Below are 21,786 nucleotides of genomic sequence, written 5' to 3' on the forward strand. Positions count from 1 at the left end.
CAATCTAACCTCTACAGGGGAGTCTGGTTCATCCAGGATGCTCTTTTCATTCTGTATCCGCTGCATCGTCCCTGTAGAACTTGGGTCCATTATCAGCACGTTCTGACTACCAGCTCTGCCGAACTTACAGTCACTCTTTCTGGAGTCAGTCGTCCTGCACACCTCGTAGTTGTACACGTGTTGGAGAGTCCCTGTCCCCAAAGTGTCTGAGTAACGTGGTGGATAATATGGAATCACAGGGAGATTGGAGTGATACAGGATGCGAGACTGTCTCCATCTGTAGATTTTCACGGATATAATAACCACTAAACACGTGATGAAGAGGAAGGAAACTACAGCCAGAGCCAACACTAAGTAAAAAGTCAGGTTGTCATTGTACTCCTTGTCGTGTGTAAAGTCAGTGAACTCCGACAGCACTTCAGGGAAGCTGTCCGCCACCGCCACGTTAACATTGACTGTAGCTGAACGAGAGGGCTGCCCGTTGTCCTCCACTATAACAGTCAGTCTTTGTTTCACTGCATCTTTATCAGTGACTTGGCGGATAGTTCTTATTTCTCCATTCTGTAAGCCCACTTCAAACAGCGCCCTGTCTGTGGCTTTCTGCAGTTTATAGGAGAGCCAGGCATTCTGTCCAGAGTCCACATCAACAGCCACCACTTTAGTCACCAGATAGCCCACATCTGCTGAACGAGGCACCATTTCAGCCACCAGAGAGCCACCAGTCTGGACTGGGTACAGGACCTGAGGAGGGTTGTCGTTCTGGTCCTGGATCAGTATTCTAACTGTCACATTGCTACTGAGTGGAGGAGAGCCTCCATCCTGCGCTTTGACGCGGAAGTGGAAATCTTTGATCTGCTCGTAGTCAAAAGAGCGCACTGCATGGATGACTCCACTATCAGCACTAACGGACACATATGAGGAGACTGGCACTCCGTTAACAGAGGAGTCCTCCAGTATGTAAGACACACGGGCATTCTGGTTCCAGTCAGCGTCTCTGGCTTTCACTGTGAATATAGAGAGGCCTGGTGTGTTGTTTTCTACTATGTAGGCCTCATATGAGCTCCTCTCAAAGACAGGCGAGTTGTCATTCACATCAGAGATCTGTAAGGTGAGAGTGACGCTGCTGGAGAGGGAGGGCACTCCCTCATCAGAGCAGGTCACTGTTATATTATACTCAGAGGCTCTCTCTCTGTCTAAATCACTGTCTGTCACTAAATTATAGAAATTAATTGTTGTTGTTTTTAAAGTGAAAGGCATATTTTCGTTGATAAAACATTGCACTTTTCCATTTTCTCCCGAGTCTTTGTCCTCGATGTTTATCATTGTAACGACCGTATTAAGTTTGGCATCTTCTGATATCACATTTGACTTTGACATTATGTTAATTTCAGGTTTGTTGTCATTTACATCTTGCACATCTATAATTAATTTGCAAGAATCTGTGAGTCCTCCTTCGTCACTAGCAAGTAAATTTATTTGAAAATGTCTCGATCTTTCGAAGTCAATATGGCCAACTAATGAAACTTCGCCGGTTTCCGCATTTACCTCAAATACTTTTCTTACATTATCTAATGTATTTGTGATTGAATATGTTATTTTACTGTTAGAGCCTTGATCTGCATCTGAGGCTGTAACAGTAGCTACAACTGTCCCTTTAGGTGAATTCTCAGTAACTGTAGTTTTGTATGTGGACTGTGTAAAAACGGGGGCATTATCATTGACATCTAAAACTGTAATAACAATCAGCATTGTTCCTGACATCTGCGGCTCTCCTCCATCTACAGCCGTTAACATAAGTGAAATTTGCTCCTGTTTTTCTCTGTCTAAAGGTTTCTGTAGCACCATCTCAACATTTTTGTTTCCGTCGGCATTATTGTGCACTTTCAGAACAAAATGATCAGTCGGTTTTAATTCATAGTTTTGGAGATCGTTAATTCCAACATCAAGATCTACAGCTCTTTCTAGCACAAATTTTGCCCCCGTGATAGCTGACTCGCTAATTTTGAATTTCATTTCATTTTTTTCAAAGGTAGGAGCATTATCATTGATATCTGTGATCTGGACTGTTACACTGTAAAATTCCATAGGATTCTCCAGAATGATCTGAAAATGTAAAGCACAGAGTGCCGTCTCCGTACACAGCGCCTCTCTGTCTATTCTCTCTTTGAGGAGGAGGACTCCTCTCTCTCTGTTCAGCTCAATGTACTCGTCGCTGTCTCTAGTATATATCTTAGCTTTACCCGATATCAAACGTTTTATTTCTAAACCTAAATCTTGTGCTATGTTGCCCACTAAAGATCCTTTCGCCATTTCCTCCGGAATAGAGTAGCTGACCTGCCCGAACACTGAGTCGAGGGAAAGGAGAGAGATAAACAGCAGTACTTGCCGATTCATTGTTCTATCCGATTGTTTCCCAGTGAGGCTCCACAGTCTGCTTACATTCCATAAAATAAATAACCCTGAAAATCCGATATCAATCTCAAATTAGCAGGTGTACAAAACTCTCAATGGAACAAATTCACTCGCAGGTCGAAATTCGTTTGTCTTTTTCAATAATTATCCACAACCATAATTGTCCGTTCGTTGCTCCTCGAGTTCTCTCTGTGTTATGACGATGTTACATGGGAGGTGCTGCTTCAACCCTGCTCTCACTCATCAACACTCTGGTCAACAGCGGCACTAAGAGTCCATATTATAAAACTGCAGAACACCAACTAAAATTCAACTCTGGGACAACTACTTGTAAACCCATACATCCACTTCAGTAATATCTTGGACTTCCAAAACGGTTGCATGCAGAAACTGACATTCATCATGTTTACAGTCCTGCTCAGTATAATAATAGATATGAAGATAACAGATATACAGTCAACGGTAGCCTAATATGTGTATCAGATCTTACACAAGTATCACGGATCAAGGTGGATATAAATCCAACTGAATCGAGAGAATGTAGAGAGAGGGAGAGCTAAGGAAAGAAAGGTTATCATAAATAGTGACAATTACGAACAGATACTGAGAAAGAAAGAGGAAGAGCCCGATACTTAAACTGTGAAATAGCACTTGACAGATAAGCTAAGCATGCGGTTATAATGTGTCTACTACAACAACTAAAGTCGCTGTCCGTAGTTCTGAAACGAACCCACCGTGAATGAAAGCAAAAACTGCTGTCAAGACTGCACACCCTGCAATGCTATATAGATTTATAATATCTAGAGAATATTTAGAAACCTTTCAATAAAACATATTGGTACCACTTAACAATAAGACTACCATTATAAAGGATTTATTAGTGGTTTCAAATTAGGTTATTAATTCAGTTGTTAACACTTTATAAATCATAAATAATCAGTTATAAACTAGTTATAATAGTTTAATACAGTGATGCAGGCTCACTATTTGGCAAGATCAAGTTAATGCTTACTACTCATTAGTTATGCTAACAACTTACCACCATTTATAACTGGTAAAAGGAGCATTATTGTAAAGTGTCCAACACATAATAATTTAATAATGAGTTACTATAAGACTCCCTTTTACCAGCTATAAATACTAGTAACTCATTAATAAAAGGTGAATAAGTCATTAGTAAGGCGAAGTAAGCATTAACTTGATTATGCGAGAATCGAGAACCTGCATCAATGTATGAAAAACTTGTTTATAACTGTTTATTTATGATTTATAAAGTGTTAACTGACTTATCAACTTCATTATAAACCATTGATAAATGCTTTATAAGGGTAGTCTTATTGTAAAGTGGCACCAAAATATTTATATACTGTTTCTTTTGCCTCTACATCCACTGCTCCTCCTAATCATATCATCATTAGCCTATTTGAAAATGTTTGGGGTAACCATAAAGTAAACAGAAAATGTTTGAAAGACCATCTCGTTCACATTGTTATATACAGCACAAAAACTTATCACCTTAAAACAAAATTTCCCTTAAAACGATATACTCCACTGGTTGTTACTTGACAGTTGTGTCTAATGGTGAACCAATTAAATCAGTCTAAACACTAGACGAAAGTCTGGTTCATCCAATATACTTTTCACTCTGTATAACAGTAGTTATGTAGTTAAGTATAGTTAAAGAGGAATAAACTATATTAACTTTTTTGTTTGTTTGAAATTCCGGTATGCGACGATTGAAACAATAAAAGTTGTGCTAATAATTAGGTTTTGAAAAAAAAAAATGTTTAGGTTGAATAACCTCTAAAGGATTTATCAGTCACCTTTCACACAACATGCAACCAAGTCAAATTAACGTATGTGATAAAAAAATACAGTATAACAGGCTAATGATTGAGAAGTAGGTTGTGGGACTCTGTTTATGGCTCTGAAAATGGCATAATAGCGTGCAACAGTTCGCCATCAATACAACTTAACACTGAAAGATATATGAAAACACAGAGGCGAATCTAAACTATTTAACTAACCTCTAGAGGAGAGTCTGGTTCATCCAGGATGCTCTTTTCATTCTGTATCCGCTGCATCGTCCCTGTAGAACTGGGGTCCATTATCAGCACGTTCTGACTACCAGCTCTGCCGAACTTACAGTCACTCTTTCTGGAGTCATTCGTCCTGCACACCTCGTAATTGTACACGTGTTGGAGAGTCCCGGTGCCCAAAGTGTCTGAGTAACGTGGTGGATAATATGGAATCACAGGGAGATTGGAGTGATACAGGATGCGAGACTGTCTCCATCTGTAGATTTTCACTGATATAATAACCACTAAACACGTGATGAAGAGGAAGGAAACTACAGCCAGAGCCAACACTAAGTAAAAAGTCAGGTTGTCATTGTACTCCTTGTCGTGTGTAAAGTCAGTGAACTCCGACAGCACTTCAGGGAAGCTGTCCGCCACCGCTACGTTAACAATGACTGTAGCTGACCGAGAGGGCTGCCCGTTGTCCTCCACTATAACAGTCAGTCTTTGTTTCACTGCATCTTTAGCAGTGACTTGGCGGATAGTTCTTATTTCTCCATTCTGTAAGCCCACTTCAAACAACGCCCTGTCTGTGGCTTTCTGCAGTTTATAGGAGAGCCAGGCATTCTGTCCAGAGTCCACATCAACAGCCACCACTTTAGTCACCAGATAGCCCACATCTGCTGAACGAGGCACCATTTCAGCCACCAGAGAGCCACCAGTCTGGACTGGGTACAGGACCTGAGGAGGGTTGTCGTTCTGGTCCTGGATCAGTATTTTCACAGTCACATTGCTACTGAGTTGAGGAGAGCCTCCATCCTGCGCTTTGACGCGGAAGTGGAAATCTTTGATCTGCTCGTAGTCAAAAGAGCGCACTGCATGGATGACTCCACTATCAGCACTAACGGACACATATGAGGAGACTGGCACTCCGTTAACAGAGGAGTCCTCCAGTATGTAAGAAACACGGGCATTCTGGTTCCAGTCAGCGTCTCTGGCTTTCACTGTGAATATAGAGAGGCCTGGTGTGTTGTTTTCTACAATGTAGGCCTCATATGAGCTCCTCTCAAAGACAGGCGCGTTGTCATTCACATCAGAGATCTGTAAGGTGATAGTGACGCTGCTGGAGAGGGAGGGGACTCCCTCATCAGAGCAGGTCACAGTAATATTATACTCAGAGGCTCTCTCTCTGTCTAAATCACTGTCTGTGACAACGCTAAAGAAATTGTTTGTCGATGATTTAATGGCAAAAGGGATATTCTCATTCAAAACACACATGACTTTTCCGTTTTCATTTGCGTCTGGATCTTGTATATTAAGCATTGTTACAACCGTCCCCGGTTTCACGTTCTCAGATACTGTGTTTGAATTAGACATGATGTTAATCGATGGGGGGTTATCATTTGTATCTGCCACGTCCACTATTACTTTACATGCATCGGATAATCCTCCCTGATCTGACACCTGAACATCAAGTTCATAAAGTCTCCTTTTTTCATAATCTACATTACCAGCTAAAGTCAATACTCCATTCTCTGCATCAATTTGAAAGAGACTTGAAGCTCCAGATTTTGAGATCATGTATGTTACTTTTCCGTTACTGCCTTTATCTATGTCAGTGGCCTTCACGGTAGTAATTACAGTACCAATAGGAGCGTTCTCTGTAACACTTGCTTTATATTCCGCTTTTGAACAAACGGGAGGATTATCATTTGCGTCTAAAACAGTTATGAGAATCTGCATTGTTCCCGAGAGCTGTGGTTCACCGCCATCAATAGCGGTTAGTATTAAAGATATATGTTCATGCTTTTCTCGGTCTAAGGGTTTCTGTAAAACCATCTCGACATGTTTAGTCCCATCTCCTCGACTGATGGTTTTCAGAGCGAAATTGTCACTGGGTTTTAGGGCGTAGCTGTTCAACCCGTTGACACCAACATCATCATCCATGGCTTTGTCCAAGATGAAACGAGCTCCATTAAGAGATGATTCGCTAATTTCATATTTCATCTCCCCCCTCTCAAAGGTGGGAGGGTTGTCATTTATATCAGTTATTTCAACAGTCACCGTGTAAAATTCCATCGGGTTTTCCAGGATCATTTGGAAATGCAGCGCGCAGGGCATTGTTTGACCGCAGAGCGATTCTCTGTCTATTCTGTCTTTAATTAGCAGGACTCCTCTTTCTCTCTTCAGCTCAATATATTCTTCAGTGTTACCAGTATAAATATGTGCTTTACCGGACTTCAATCGTTCCACACCCAAACCTAAATCCTGGGCTATATTTCCTATTAGAGCCCCCTTTTTCATTTCCTCAGGGATGGAGTAACTGACCTGCCCGCACACTACACTGACAGAGAGCACCGAGATAAACAACAGCACTTGCCATCCCATCATTCCGGTCCACACGTCTGTGAAGAAAAATAGAAAATCTTCTGTTTCTTCGGCCCAGGCTCCGATTTTTACTTATATATACACACGCAAATGCTCCTCAAGATGGCACTTATCTAAAATATTGGAAAAAAAAGAATCCCACCACGCTGTCCTGGCTTATGCTGTTCATGGCAATCCTGACCGTTAACTCTGCCTCTCTCTATTTCCCAGTGTAATATGTTAAGATATAGGGGAGGTACTACTGCAACTAATGCTTCCTCAGCAACTCATTGGCCAACAGCGTCCCTCTCTGTTCGATGAACTACACTACATGGCATCTTGTTGTGGCAATCACACTAAAGAAAAATTAAAAAAAATTTAAGAAAAAGATTTATGAAGATATATTTTGCTGGATTTAAATTCCCTTTTAACACTGAAATTCCTATTTGTCTATATAACCTGTTAATGATAAACATATGACTAAAGCAACTAATAAATCAGAATATGAAGGAATAATAAAACCACATGAAAAAGTATGAGCACGAAAACACAGGTGCAGCTACACAGACACACAGGCAGCTACAGACCAAGAGTCAAAGAGGATGAAACGAGTAAAGTGCATATGACTTGAGAGGATAGCATGTTCTTCATACCCTGCAGTGACACAACTGTCATTTGAGCTACCATTGTATGAAATACACTCTACAAAGCAATTAATCCTAATTCCGGTCAGCGTTTGGGCAAGCACCTACAAATTGTGTATATAGCAAAAACTAGTTAATGTCTTTTTGTCTACGATGTTTTGCAATTACAAGCCTATTAAAAATGTTCACAAAAAATTAATAAAAGAGACAAGAAAACAGAGGTGCGCGCACGCGCGCACACACACACACACACACACACACACACACACACATAAAGACAGAGAGAAATAGAGAGGGAGGAAGATATATATATATATATATATATATATATATACAGAGAGCGAGAGACAGATTGAGAAATTATACAATTTCAAATTATTTTACCAATGAAAGCATTTGAGTAATACGACTGGTATTTTCGCTGTCCATGGTGCTGAACCAGAACAACCACAAAATGAAAGCACATATATTCCCAGCAAGATACGTCAAATAGTACTGAAAAATGTCAAAGCTGAAACGAGAAAAAAGAGTTTAATACACTGTGTTGCAATATAAATAAAAATAGGCCTGAGAATACCAGAGGAGAAAAATCTGCACCGTCTGGAAAACAAACCTCTAGGGGAGAGTCTGGTTCATCCAGGATGCTCTTTTCATTCTGTATCCGCTGCATCGTTCCTGTAGAACTGGGGTCCATTATCAGCACGTTCTGACTACCAGCTCTGCCGAACTTACAGTCACTCTTTCTGGAGTCAGTCGTCCTGCACACCTCGTAATTGTACACGTGCTGGAGAGTCCCTGTCCCCAAATTGTCTGAGTAACGTGGTGGATAATATGGAATCACAGGGAGATTGGAGTGATACAGGATGCGAGACTGTCTCCATCTGTAGATTTTCACGGATATAATAACCACTAAACACGTGATGAAGAGGAAGGAAACTACAGCCAGAGCCAACACTAAGTAAAAAGTCAGGTTGTCATTGTACTCCTTGTCGTGTGCAAAGTCAGTGAACTCCGACAGCACTTCAGGGAAGCTGTCCGCCACCGCCACATTAACAATGACTGTAGCTGACCGAGAGGGCTGCCCGTTGTCCTCCACTATAACAATCAGTCTTTGTTTCACTGCATCTTTATCAGTGACTTGGCGGATAGTTCTTATTTCTCCATTCTGTAAGCCCACTTCAAACAGCGCCCTGTCTGTGGCTTTCTGCAGTTTATAGGAGAGCCAGGCATTCTGTCCAGAGTCCACATCAACAGCCACCACTTTAGTCACCAGATAGCCAACATCTGCTGAACGAGGCACCATTTCAGCTACCAGAGAGCCACCAGTCTGGACTGGGTACAGAACCTGAGGAGGGTTGTCGTTCTGGTCCTGGATCAGTATCTTCACAGTCACATTGCTACTGAGTGGAGGAGAGCCTCCATCCTGCGCTTTGACGCGGAAGTGGAATTCTTTGATCTGCTCGTAGTCAAAAGAGCGCACTGCATGGATGACTCCACTATCAGCACTAACGGACACATATGAGGAGACTGGCACTCCGTTAACAGAGGAGTCCTCCAGTATGTAAGAAACACGGGCATTCTGGTTCCAGTCAGCGTCTCTGGCTTTCACTGTGAATATAGAGAGGCCTGGTGTGTTGTTTTCTACAATGTAGGCCTCATATGAGCTCCTCTCAAAGACAGGCGCGTTGTCATTCACATCAGAGATCTGTAAGGTGAGAGTGACTCTGCTGGAGAGGGAGGGGGCTCCTTCATCAGAGCAGGTCACTGTTATATTGTACTCAGAGGCTCTCTCTCTGTCTAATTCATTATCTGTCAGTAGGTTAAAGAAATTACTTGATGTTGGCTTTAGTGTAAATGGTATATGTTCATTAATTGCGCAGTGGACTTTGCCATTATCTCCGGAATCTATGTCCTGAACATTGACCATAGTCACAACTGTTGCTGGTTTAGAGTCCTCGGGAATTACATTAGTCTGCGACATAATATTAATGACTGGCTTGTTATCATTAATGTCTATCACTTCAACTGTAATCTTACATGAATCTGTCAGGCCTCCCTCATCACTGGCTTGTACATGTATTTGATAGTAACGTGCCTTTTCATAATCTACGCTACTTTTCAAGATCAAATCCCCGTTTATTTCATGAATTTCAAACATGTCTCTTACATCTGCAGCGGTGTTGGATATTGAATATGTTATCTTGGAATTTGATCCTTTATCAGCATCAGAAGCAGTGACCCCGGTTATGACTGTACCTTTGGGGGCGTTTTCTGTTATTGTAGCTTTGTAAACCGTCTTCGTAAATACAGGTGCATTGTCATTAACATCAAGCACTGTAACATGTATCTGCGCTGTCCCAGATAGGTTTGGTTCCCCTCCGTCCACCGCAGTTAAAACTAGAAATATCTCCTCTTCCTTCTCTCTGTCAAGAGGTTTTTGTAAAACCATTTCAACAATTTTTTCTCCATCGGGTTGATCCTTCAGTTTCAGCACAAAACTCTCAGTTTTAGTCAGATAATAACTCTGCAGACTATTCATGCCAACATCGGGATCTAATGCCCTCTCTAGCAAGAATTTCGCTCCTATTACGGCAGACTCGCTTATTTTGAATTTCATGTCAGTTTTTTCAAATACTGGAGTATTGTCGTTTATATCTGTAATTTCAACAACCACAGTATACAATTCCATAGGGTTTTCCAATATAATCTGAAAATGCAAAGCGCAGGGCGTCGTCTGTCCACACAGCGCTTCTCTGTCTATTTTCTCTTTGATAAGGAGGACTCCTCGTTCTCTATTCAGCTCGATGTGCTCAGCACTGTCTCCAGTAAAAATCCGAGCTTTACCTGATGTTAGTCGTTTCCTGTCTAAACCTAGATCCTGAGCGATGTTACCGATTGATGAGCCCTTTGCCATCTCCTCGGGAATGGAGTAGCTGACCTGTCCGGCCACCGATGAAAGAGAGAGGAAAGAGATAAACAACAGCACTTGCCGCCTCATTGTTCCGTCCGCTGTTTCCATGCAACACGAATCCTGTTACAGCCCTATTTCCACTGAAAGATCAATCCGCTGTACTTCCTCAATATATAAAATAGCTTGGAGTATTCAGTTACTGACAGTTTTCTTTAGCTTTCCGTGTCGGTACTGGGTGCTCTCTTGCTGTGTAATATTCGCACTGCGTGTCTGTTTCTCACTGATTTAAGAAGAAAAGACGTTTGTGGGGGAGGTACTGCTGAAACCTGCGCCACTTGTGACACACTGGCTAACAGCGGCCCTACGAGTTCAATCTAATGTACTACACAAATCTGTGAAAAGGGAAAGTATTGAAGCCTATCATATGGTAGACAGATGTTTAACATCTCAGGTACCAGTCAGATATGTAACACTCAATGGTCCACTTTAAAACCACCAATGTTGATGTGTGAAATTTGTCTGTGAAGGTACACCACCATCAATTAGACACCAGTAAAAGCCTTCACGACGCTATTCCAAATACTTATGAAATATAGGTCCATTTTTTTTATACAGACGAAATGCCTTTTCCAGTTATATAAACACACAGACAAGCAATGGAGACGGCCTTTGAAAGAGTAATTCGTGTCATTAGGCGCTGTTATCACTAGCAGAATTAGCAACTACCACTGAGAATAATCTTTATGATACAGAGTATGAAATAATCAGTACGGGGAACATGTGATGATCCTGAATACACTGAAATACTGTAGAAACAGAAATGTACAAATTTTCTTGAAATAAAATAGAATAAAGGCACATGGCCTTAGCGAAGTCAAGTATTAAGACACGATTAACATCCACATGGTAGTAATAAAAAATATTATAACGCTTGCAGGTAACACAAAACAATGTTTTGTTACAATCAGCGATTTTCATTAAGGGTATATAGGTCACATTTCTTCAAGTTTAAAATTAAGCTTTTTGAGTGCATCAAAGGTGAAATCCAATGTAAAATAATGTTAAATTCTAACCTCTAAAGGAGAGTCTGGTTCATCCAGGATGCTCTTTTCATTCTGTATCCGCTGCATCGTCCCTGTAGAACTGGGGTCCATTATCAGCACGTTCTGACTACCAGCTCTGCCGAACTTACAGTCACTCTTTCTGGAGTCAGTCGTCCTGCACACCTCGTAATTGTACACGTGCTGCAGAGTCCCTGTCCCCAAAGTGTCTGAGTAACGTGGTGGATAATATGGAATCACAGGGAGATTGGAGTGATACAGGATGCGAGACTGTCTCCATCTGTAGATTTTCACTGATATAATAACCACTAAACACGTGATGAAGAGGAAGGAAACTACAGCCAGAGCCAACACTAAGTAAAAAGTCAGGCTGTCATTGTACTCCTTGTCGTGTGTAAAGTCAGTGAACTCCGACAGCACTTCAGGGAAGCTGTCCGCCACCGCCACATTAACAATGACTGTAGCTGACCGAGAGGGCTGCCCGTTGTCCTTCACTATAACAGTCAGTCTTTGTTTCACTGCATCTTTATCAGTGACTTGGCGGATAGTTCTTATTTCTCCATTCTGTAAGCCCACTTCAAACAGCGCCCTGTCTGTGGCTTTCTGCAGTTTATAGGAGAGCCAGGCATTCTGTCCAGAGTCCACATCAACAGCCACCACTTTAGTCACCAGATAGCCCACATCTGCTGAACGAGGCACCATTTCAGCCACCAGAGAGCCACCAGTCTGGACTGGGTACAGAATCTGAGGAGGGTTGTCGTTCTGGTCCTGGATCAGTATTTTCACAGTCACATTGCTACTGAGTGGAGGAGAGCCTCCATCCTGCGCTTTGACGCAGAAGTGGAAATCTTTGATCTGCTCGTAGTCAAAAGAGCGCACTGCATGGATGACTCCACTATCAGCACTAACGGACACATATGAGGAGACTGGCACTCCGTTAACAGAGGAATCCTCCAGTATGTAAGAAACACGGGCATTCTGGTTCCAGTCAGCGTCTCTGGCTTTCACTGTGAATATAAAGAGGCCTGGTGTGTTGTTTTCTACAATGTAGGCCTCATATGAGCTCCTCTCAAAGACAGGCGCGTTGTCATTCACATCAGAGATCTGTAAGGTGAGAGTGACGCTGCTGGAGAGGGAGGGCACTCCCTCATCAGAGCAGGTCACTGTTATATTGTACTCAGAGGCTCTCTCTCTATCTAATTCATTGTCTGTTGTCAAACTAAAGAAATTATTTGACGTTGAGGAAATTGCGAATGGAATGTTCTCGTTAATGTAACATTTAACTTTTCCATTTTTGCCCGCATCTGGATCTTGGATATTTATCATTGTCACAACAGTGCCAGACTGAATGTCCTCTTTTATTGCACTGGATTTTGACATGACATTTATAACAGGTGTGTTGTCATTTGTGTCAGTTATTTCAACTATAATTTTGCATGAGTCAGTTAGTCCTCCTTCATCGCTGGCCTGAACATGTATTTGATATTGTCGCTTTTTTTCAAAGTCAGTGTTACCGGTCAGTGTAACTTCTCCGGTCTCTCTGTTTATCTCAAATAACTCCGACACATTGTCGAGTAGATTTAGTATAGCATAAGATACTTTTCCATTAGGTCCTTCATCTGAGTCAGATGCACTAACAATCATTACTTGCGTTCCTGAGGGTGAATTTTCTCTTATGGTAGACTTGTAAATCTTTTGCGTAAAAACTGGAGCATTATCATTAATATCAAGCACATTTATATTGATTAGAACTGTCCCTGAGAGCTGTGGCTCACCACCGTCTACTGCCGTCAATACAAGCGACAAATGATCTTGATTTTCTCGATCTAAAGGTTTTTGTAAAACCATTTCTACCATTTTGCTTCCGTCGGCTTGATTCTGCAGCCTCAAAACAAAGTTATTGGTTGGTTTTAATAAATAACTCTGCAGGCCATTCACACCGACATCCAGATCTATTGCCTGCTGCAACAAGAATACTGCCCCTGTAACAGCTGACTCGCTTATTCTGAATTTCATTTCACCTCTTTTAAAAATCGGGGCGTTGTCGTTAATATCCGTAACCTCGACGGTAATGCTATAAAATTCCATAGGATTCTCCAAAATAACCTGGAAATGTAGAGCACAGGGCGACGTCTGAGCGCAGATCACCTCTCTGTCTATTCTGTCTTTGACAAGGAGAACTCCTCTTTCTTTATTTAACTCGATGTATTCTGCACTGTCTCCTGTATAAATGCGAGCTTTTCCTGATTTCAATCTTTTCACATCCAAACCCAAATCTTGCGCAATATCACCCACGAAAGAACCTGTGGGCTTTTCCTCTGGGATGGAGTAGCTGACCTGCCCAATCACTGAACTGAAATAGAGGATCAAGATAAACAGCAGCACTTGCCGTCTCATTGTTCTGGCCGTCGTGTTCCTGTCAAATGAACCGCGTTAATTCCTGTAAAAAGCGGATTGCTCTTCAGTAGTAATCCTATTTATGTCCTCGGGATACTTGCAGTCACCAGTTAGATCGTAAATTACAGGTGTGAAATAACAGTATCAGTCCATATTAACGTTTACAGCTCCAGTCTTCCTGTCCCGAACCGTTCCTTGTGTCTTTCTCTCGTTCTCTGTCTGAAATGATGTGGGAGGTTCTGCTGATTTCTTTTCCCAACTAACACAGACTGGCCAACAGCGGCCCTAAGAGTTCATCATGCCGAACTGCAGAATGCTATGGAGGATGTAAAGCACTCACAATCATTTTCAATGTGCAGGCTCATGGGTACTTGAATGTAACACTACGATTTAATGATTTAATGTGACAAAATATTTGTTTTACGTCATCTCAGAGTTATTTGTATTGTAATATGAGCCTAAACGACCAACCTCATGGAATGACATGAGAAAGAGAAACAATGCCTGTATAAACTGGATACAAATACTGATGATTAATTATATCCACTGTAAGTTTACTAAGATATGTTTTTCTTTCTCTCTCTGGCTCTAACACATACATACATACATACATACATACACACACACACACACACACACACACACACACACACACACACACACACACACACACACACACACACACACACACACACACACACACACACACACACACACACACACGCACACACACAGACACACGCACACGCACACGCACACACACGAGCTCTTGAAGCTGTAGTGTCACTTTCTTTTGGACGCATACAATACGAAAAGGTAAACATTCCCTTTTCAAAAACAGATCAGGAACAGCGCATCACAGCATTTGCAGGTATGCCTCAAGAGCAAAGAAATTCGTTTTTTGATTCAAAATTTGATGTAAACTGATGCCAAATGAATAAAAGATTTGTTTTTTTTTCATGCTACCGGTACTGTGTATATATGACACTGTAAAGGTAAGTAAAACTTATCAGAGCAAAAAAACACCATTAGCATACAAAGAAAACAAAACATTATAAAAAACTATAACCACTGTGGAGAAAAAAATTAATCTTTGACTTAGAACAGTTAAAAACGTATTGTCATGTAAATAAGAGAGGGGAAGAGCTTCGTTTAATCCAATATATGTTAACACTGCAACAATGACCTGTCCTCAAACAATAAAACACTCTGACCAAGAAGTGAGGAAGACTTAGGCGCTGTCCATGGTGCTGAAAAAAGAAAAACACCCTGGATAATTCGACGCTCTACTTCCTTAAAGTGTGAAAGTATTTCCTATTATGGAAACACGCCACATTTGAAATACTGTGCAAACAACTGCACACAATTTTCTGTGTTTTAGTAATACGGCTTGTGAAACACAAATCTGTGAGGGTTAGCAGGGGTTTAAAAATAATTCGTCCATGTCACCTTTGATACCGCTATCAAATGCTTAATAAGTGCCAAAATTAAAATAACTTCATTGAAAGGATGGGCATAAAAGCTTTCTTATTTAACTTAATAAAGGTAATGCTATATTGCTTACATCGTTACTTCTGGAAAACTGACCCCTAGAGGAGAGTTTGGCCTCCTCTTTCTGGGGTGCTGAAATTTAATTGTCAGCAAGAAGAAACAAATTTTTTTTTTTTTTTAAGTATATTTTTTGGGCTTTTTATGCCTTTATTTGATAGTATAGTGGAGAGAGACAGGAAACAGGGAGGCAAAGAGGGGGAATGAAATGCAGCGAAAGGCCGTCCGATGCGGGATTCGAACCGGGGCCAACTGCAGCGAGGACTGTAGCCTCTACACATGGGGCGCCTGCTTAGACCACTACGCTACACGACGCCCCTGAAGAAACAAATTTAACATACAACTGTGACATTACCAAAGGGGAAAATATTCTAACCTCTAGAGGAGAGTCTGGTTCATCCAGGATGCTCTTTTCATTCTGTATCCGCTGCATCGTCCCTGTAGAACTGGGGTCCATTATCAGCACGTTCTGACTACCAGCTCTGCCGAACTTACAGTCACTCTTTCTGGAGTCAGTTGTCCTGCACACCTCGTAATTGTACACGTGTTGGAGAGTCCCTGTCCCCAAAGTGTCTGAGTAACGTGGTGGATAATATGGAATCACAGGGAGATTGGAATGATACAAGATGCGAGACTGTCTCCATCTGTAGATTTTCACGGATATAATAACCACTAAACACGTGATGAAGAGGAAGGAAACTACAGCCAGAGCCAACACTAAGTAAAAAGTCAGGTTGTCATTGTACTCCTTGTCGTGTGTAAAGTCAGTGAACTCCGACAGCACTTCAGGGAAGCTGTCCGCCACCGCCACGTTAACAACGACTGTAGCTGAACGAGAGGGCTGCCCGTTGTCCTCCACTATAACAGTCAGTCTTTGTTTCACTGCATCTTTATCAGTGACTTGGCGGATAGTTCTTATTTCTCCATTCTGTAAGCCCACTTCAAACAGCGCCCTGTCTGTGGCTTTCTGCAGTTTATAGGAGAGCCAGGCATTCTGTCCAGAGTCCACATCAACAGCCACCACTTTAGTCACCAGATAGCCCACATCTGCTGAACGAGGCACCATTTCAGCCACCAGAGAGCCACCAGTCTGGACTGGGTACAGAACCTGAGGAGGGTTGTCATTCTGGTCCTGGATCAGTATTTTCACAGTCACATTGCTACTGAGTGGAGGAGAGCCTCCATCCTGCGCTTTGACAGTGAATATCAGCTGCTTGATCTGCTCATAATCAAATGAGCGCACTACATGTATAACTCCAGTTTCAGAGTTTATGGACACATAAGAAGAAACTGGGTTGCCACTGACTTGTGTATCCTCCAGAAAGTACGAAAGTCTTGCGTTTTGATTCCAGTCGGAATCTTGTGCACTCACACTGAATATTGACAACCCAGGGACATTATTTTCAACAATATAGGCAGAATAACTTGGTTCAGAAAACACGGGATAATTATCGTTTACATCAGATATTTTTAGGTGTAAAACTGCTTTAGTAGAAAGTGGAGGTGACCCAGAATCAGTTGCAGTTATTGTTATGTTGTATTCTGGTTTCGATTCACGATCAAAGGGTACCTGTGACAGCAAATTGTAATAATTAGTCAATGAGGACTGGATTTTAAAGGGGAGATTAGAATCTACTGAGCATGCTATCTGACCGTTTCTTTCAGAGTCAGCATCTTTAACATTAAAAACAGCTATCGTCGTACCTGGAGGGACATTCTCTGAAATCAGGCTGGTGAATGACATTATATTTATAACCGGTGCATTATCATTTATGTCAGTGACCTCAATGACAACTTTGGTTGCATCACTTAGGCCACCCTGATCTTTGGCAATTACTCTTATTTCATATTTTCTATCTTTTTCGAAATCAATAATTTCAGAAACAGTTATTTTGCCAGTGAAACTGTCAATTTCAAATATTTCCCCAGACTTTCCCTTTACATTAGAAAACGTATATGTAACCAAGCCATTAGACCCACTGTCAGCATCTGAAGCATTCACGGTGGTTATATAGGTGCCCATGGCTGCATTTTCTGTCACGGTGGCAGTGTACAGTGATTGATTAAATACAGGAGGATTATCATTGGCATCAAGGACAGTGATCTCGATATTTACTGTACCAGATCGCTGTGGCGTTCCTCCGTCTACTGCTAACAGCTTTAAAGAGAGGTGTGGTTTCAGCTCTCTGTCTAATGGCCTCTGTAAAATCATTACAGCGAATTTGATTCCATCTGCGTTGGACTGCTGCTTCAGAACGAAATTATCATTCGGGGATAAAACATAATTTTGCAAGCTGTGGATCCCTGCATCGGGATCATATGCACTTTCTAAATCGAAATGCGATCCTATTGTTGCAGATTCGCTAATTTCTAGATTAATTACATTATTTTTGAAAGTTGGCGCATGGTCATTCACGTCTAATATTTCCACTGTTACCCTGTGGAGTTCAATTGGATTTTCTAAAATAATTTCAAAGCTGAAGCTGCACGGTGTTACGTCTCCACAAAGCTCCTCTCGATCTATTCTCTCATTCACGAGTAGAGTTCCTTTGTCTGTCTTCAGCTCAGTATACTGATTGTTTTCTCCGGTCACGATGCGGGCCCGGCCAGAACGGAGCCTCTTCAGATCCAAACCAAGATCCTGTGCTACATTACCGATCAGAGAGCCTTTCTTCATCTCCTCCGGTATTGAATAACGGATCTGACAATTGATGGTGGTAATCATGAAGTAAAAAATGAACAGTTGCCATGTCAGTGTCCAACACAACAGCCATTTTCCGCATCGGTGCTGGCGTAATCCCATGTCGTCACGAGTAAAATCCTGGATGCAACAGTAAATAAAATCCTTCAGCAAAAAAATCAGACGCAAGCTACACTCCAATTCAATGGTGCTCCATTTCTGTCGAGTAGAATTGTTCGATTATTACCAAACAAAAAAGGCTGTTTCAGTGCGAGTGTATTTCCGTCGAACGTCTCCTTGTATGAGGAGAGTGTTTTTATCCCCTCGTCTTTCTCTTCTCTATTACAGTCGTAACAACACTAGACTCCGTTTTACTGATCAACAGCGTCCCTTAGAGTCCAAACAAAGGAACCAACCTTGCCAACCGCAAATAGGTTGAGAAAACCCTTTCTATGAAATTTGCTGTGTGGGCCGAGAGGAATACAATAGTGGAAATAAAAATTAATAGATGAAGAACCTCAAACCAAAATGTAACATCAAACAACACACTCCACACATAATCAAACCAGAGTCAGAGAGCAAGCGGTTTAAAGCAGTATTTAAACCAAACATGTCCCATTGTATGGAGCCCTCCAACGTTGCAGCGCTAAATATAAAGGTTAAAGAATGACATTAACTTCAATGAAAAATTTGAACATTATAGTGGGCAAACTTCTAGAAGGTTGTCAGTGTAAGGCGTTTTGATTGTCAGTACTAAAAATATTTACTCTGTTGCACAATACAAAAGAGTTGTCTGTCCGTTTTAACACAATGCAACTAAGTAAAACAAGACTAATATGCAAGTGAAATGTGAAAGCAGGGTCTGAGAATATAGGCAGAATAATATATTTTTGAAGTTCTGAATATGAATGCAGACCCATCTTATCCAGTGATGTAAAGTGAGATGCTGTCCATGGTGCTGAAAATGTAGGTATGGCGCAAAACACTTTCCAATGAATTTAACGAAACACAGAAAGAAATAACGGTACAGAGAGGAAGCTACATTATATAACTGACCTCTATAGGAGACTCTGGTTCATCCAGGATGCTCTTTTCATTCTGTATCCGCTGCATCGTCCCTGTAGAGCTGGGGTCCATTATCAGCACATTCTGGCTACCAGCTCTGCCGAATTTACAGCCACTCTTTCTGGAGTCAGTCGTCCTGCACACTTCGTAATTGTACACGTGCTGGAGAGTCCCTGTCCCCAAAGTGTCTGAGTAACGTGGTGGATAATATGGAATCACAGGGAGATTGGAGTGATACAGGATGCGAGACTGTCTCCATCTGTAGATTTTCACTGATATAATAACCACTAAACACGTGATGAAGAGGAAGGAAACTACAGCCAGAGCCAACACTAAGAAAAAAGTCAGGTTGTCATTGTACTCCTTGCCGTGTGTAAAGTCAGTGAACTCCGACAGCACTTCAGGGAAGCTGTCCGCCACCGCCACATTAACAATGACTGTAGCTGAACGAGAGGGCTGCCCGTTGTCCTCCACTATAACAGCCAGTCTTTGTTTCACTGCATCTTTATCGGTGACTTGTCGGATAGTTCTTATTTCTCCATTCTGTAAGCCCACTTCAAACAGCGCCCTGTCTGTGGCTTTCTGCAGTTTATAGGAGAGCCAGGCATTCTGTCCAGAGTCCACATCAACAGCCACCACTTTAGTCACCAGATAGCCCACATCTGCTGAACGAGGCACCATTTCAGCCACCAGAGAGCCACCAGTCTGGACTGGGTACAGAACCTGAGGAGGGTTGTCGTTCTGGTCCTGGATCAGTATTTTCACAGTCACATTGCTACTGAGTGGAGGAGAGCCTCCATCCTGAGCTTTGACTACCAGCTGAAGCTGTTTAATCTGTTCATAATCAAATGAGCGTATTGCATTAATAGCTCCAGTTTCACTGTTTATAGAGACGTAAGACGAGGTTGGACTACCACTGATCTGTGTGTCTTCAAGAAAATACGAAATTCTAGCGTTTTGATTCCAGTCAATGTCCCGTGCTTTGACGGAAAATATGGACATTCCTGGGGAATTGTTTTCTGTCACGTCAGCGACGTAACTACTTTTATCAAATAATGGGGCATTGTCATTCACATCAGAGATTCTCAAACGTAATATTGTCGTTGTTGACAGGGACGGCGACCCCGAATCGGCAGCCCTTACAGTTATGTTATACTCTGGTACAACTTCTCTGTCAAAAGACGAGTCTGTCACTAAAGCATAGTAATTAGTTAATGTTGATTTTATTTTAAATGGGAGGCTGTGGTCTGTTGTACAAATAATCTGACCATTTTGTTTTGAGTCTGCGTCAATCACATTAATTATTGCAACTGTGGTGCCCGGGGCAGAATCCTCCGGCACGGGGCTGGAGAATGACATCACATTTATAATAGGTGCATTATCATTGACGTCTACAATCTCAATTAGCACCTTACTCGAATCTGTCAGACCTCCTTGGTCAATAGCCTCAATCATAATTTCATATTTCTTATCTTTTTCATAATCTACTTGGCCTGCAAGTGTTATAGTCCCAGTATATCCGTCTAAATGAAATATGTCAGCCAGCTGCTCTTTCATATTTGAAAATCTGTATGTGACGAGACCGTTTGATCCACTGTCTGCATCACTTGCATTCACTGTCGTGATATAGGTGCCTTTTAATGCATTTTCCGAGACAGTAGCCCTGTAGAGAGACTGGTTAAAAATGGGAGGATTATCATTAACATCGAGCACTGTGATATCTATATTTACTGTACCAGATCTATGCGGAGTTCCGCCATCAACAGCAATTAGCTTCAGTGATATTCTTGGTTCGCTTTCTCTGTCTAATGGTTTTTGTAAGATCATCTCTGCATATTTTCGACCATCTGGACTTGAGTGTTGCTTCAAACCAAATATGTCATTGGTAGTTAGTATATATTTCTGCAGACCGTTACTGCCCACATCTGCGTCTTCGGCACTGGCCAATAAAAAGCGTGATCCCAGTGTGGCTAATTCGCTTATTTCAAATTGTATTTCATTCTTTCTAAATGTCGGGGAATTGTCATTTATGTCGGTTATTTCCACTGTTATTTGGTGCAACTCCATAGGATTTTCTAAAATTACCTCAAAGCTGAAGCTGCATGGTGTTACCTCTCCACAAAGCTGCTCTCGGTCTATTCTCTCGTTCACCACTAAGATGCCTTTGTCTGTTTTCAGCTCGGTGTACTGAATGCTTTGTCCAGTCACGATACGGGCGCGGCCTGAACCGAGCCTTTGCACATCCAAACCAAGGTCCTGAGCCACATTACCAATAAGGGAGCCTTTTTTCAGCTCCTCAGGAATTGTATACCTGATTTGACCAGACACGATGTGACCGAGAGAACATAGGAACAGCAGAAGCGGCCATACTAAGCTGCAATACAAGCGCCATTTCAGGCATGAAGGAGGATTTTCAAACGCCATTACACAAATAAAAAAAGATAATACCAAGAGCCCACCGTATAAAATCCACAAAAAAACTAAGACAGACGCATCAAGTAATCCTTTGAATTTAAAGTCCTTGCTCCGTTTGAAGTAGTGGTGGTAGTCCTGCTTGTGAAGCTCAGTTTGTTTTCTCTTCTGTCTAAACGCAAAATGAGGACTCTGCCTTCCCTGAATCAACTATTATTTGTTTCACTGACCAACAGCGTCGCTTACTGTCCAAAGCATGAATATCATGAAC

General features: G+C 41.7%; 4 protein-coding genes across 36 annotated transcripts in view; all 4 read right to left on the reverse strand.

Moving 5' to 3' along the window:
- The window catches only part of LOC130173281 (protocadherin gamma-C5-like), a 281,937-nt gene that overhangs the window by 110,319 nt on the left and 149,832 nt on the right, over nt 1–21,786 (reverse strand). The window contains exon 1 of one of the 33 annotated variants that reach the window (XM_056382378.1): nt 19,095–21,690. The exons of 30 other annotated variants lie outside the window; for them this stretch is intronic. In XM_056382378.1, coding sequence (XP_056238353.1) covers nt 19,095–21,527 — 2,433 coding nt within the window. In that variant the 5' untranslated portion in view covers nt 21,528–21,690. Of the gene's footprint in view, nt 1–9; nt 2,585–8,054; nt 10,617–19,094; nt 21,691–21,786 lie in introns of those variants that run through there. 2 more of the 33 variants (XM_056382386.1, XM_056382402.1) reach the window with 2 other exon arrangements.
- LOC130173437 (protocadherin gamma-A2-like) lies at nt 4,431–6,982 on the reverse strand. The gene has a single exon (XM_056382714.1). It carries the CDS (start codon nt 6,819–6,821, stop codon nt 4,431–4,433), a length of 2,391 nt encoding a protein of 796 aa, XP_056238689.1. The 5' UTR covers nt 6,822–6,982.
- On the reverse strand, nt 11,414–13,826 carry LOC130173954 (protocadherin gamma-A1-like). Its single transcript, XM_056383534.1, has 2 exons — nt 13,482–13,826; nt 11,414–12,194 (listed from the first exon to the last, which is right to left on the reverse strand). Exons 1-2 carry the CDS (start codon nt 13,808–13,810, stop codon nt 11,414–11,416), a joined length of 1,110 nt encoding a protein of 369 aa, XP_056239509.1. The 5' UTR covers nt 13,811–13,826.
- Nucleotides 15,206–18,382, reverse strand: LOC130173288 (protocadherin gamma-A11-like). Its single transcript, XM_056382427.1, has one exon. The coding sequence runs from the start codon at nt 18,159–18,161 to the stop codon at nt 15,651–15,653; it is 2,511 nt and encodes an 836-aa protein (XP_056238402.1). The 5' UTR covers nt 18,162–18,382; the 3' UTR covers nt 15,206–15,650.

Source organism: Seriola aureovittata, chromosome 8 (genome assembly GCF_021018895.1).
Source record: "Seriola aureovittata isolate HTS-2021-v1 ecotype China chromosome 8, ASM2101889v1, whole genome shotgun sequence".
In the NCBI taxonomy this organism is placed as follows: domain Eukaryota; kingdom Metazoa; phylum Chordata; class Actinopteri; order Carangiformes; family Carangidae; genus Seriola; species Seriola aureovittata.

Bases quoted from the DNA above. Each gene is read 5' to 3' on its own strand.
- LOC130173437 (XM_056382714.1), bottom strand. From the start codon at position 6,821: ATGATGGGATGGCAAGTGCTGTTGTTTATCTCGGTGCTCTCTGTCAGT.
- LOC130173954 (XM_056383534.1), bottom strand. From the start codon at position 13,810: ATGAGACGGCAAGTGCTGCTGTTTATCTTGATCCTCTATTTCAGTTCA. The intron at 12,195-13,481 runs CGTCGAGGTTAC...TGTGACTGTGAA, and splicing joins ATGGAATTTTATAGCATTAC to AATACTGATCCAGGACCAGA.
- LOC130173288 (XM_056382427.1), bottom strand. From the start codon at position 18,161: ATGGGATTACGCCAGCACCGATGCGGAAAATGGCTGTTGTGTTGGACA.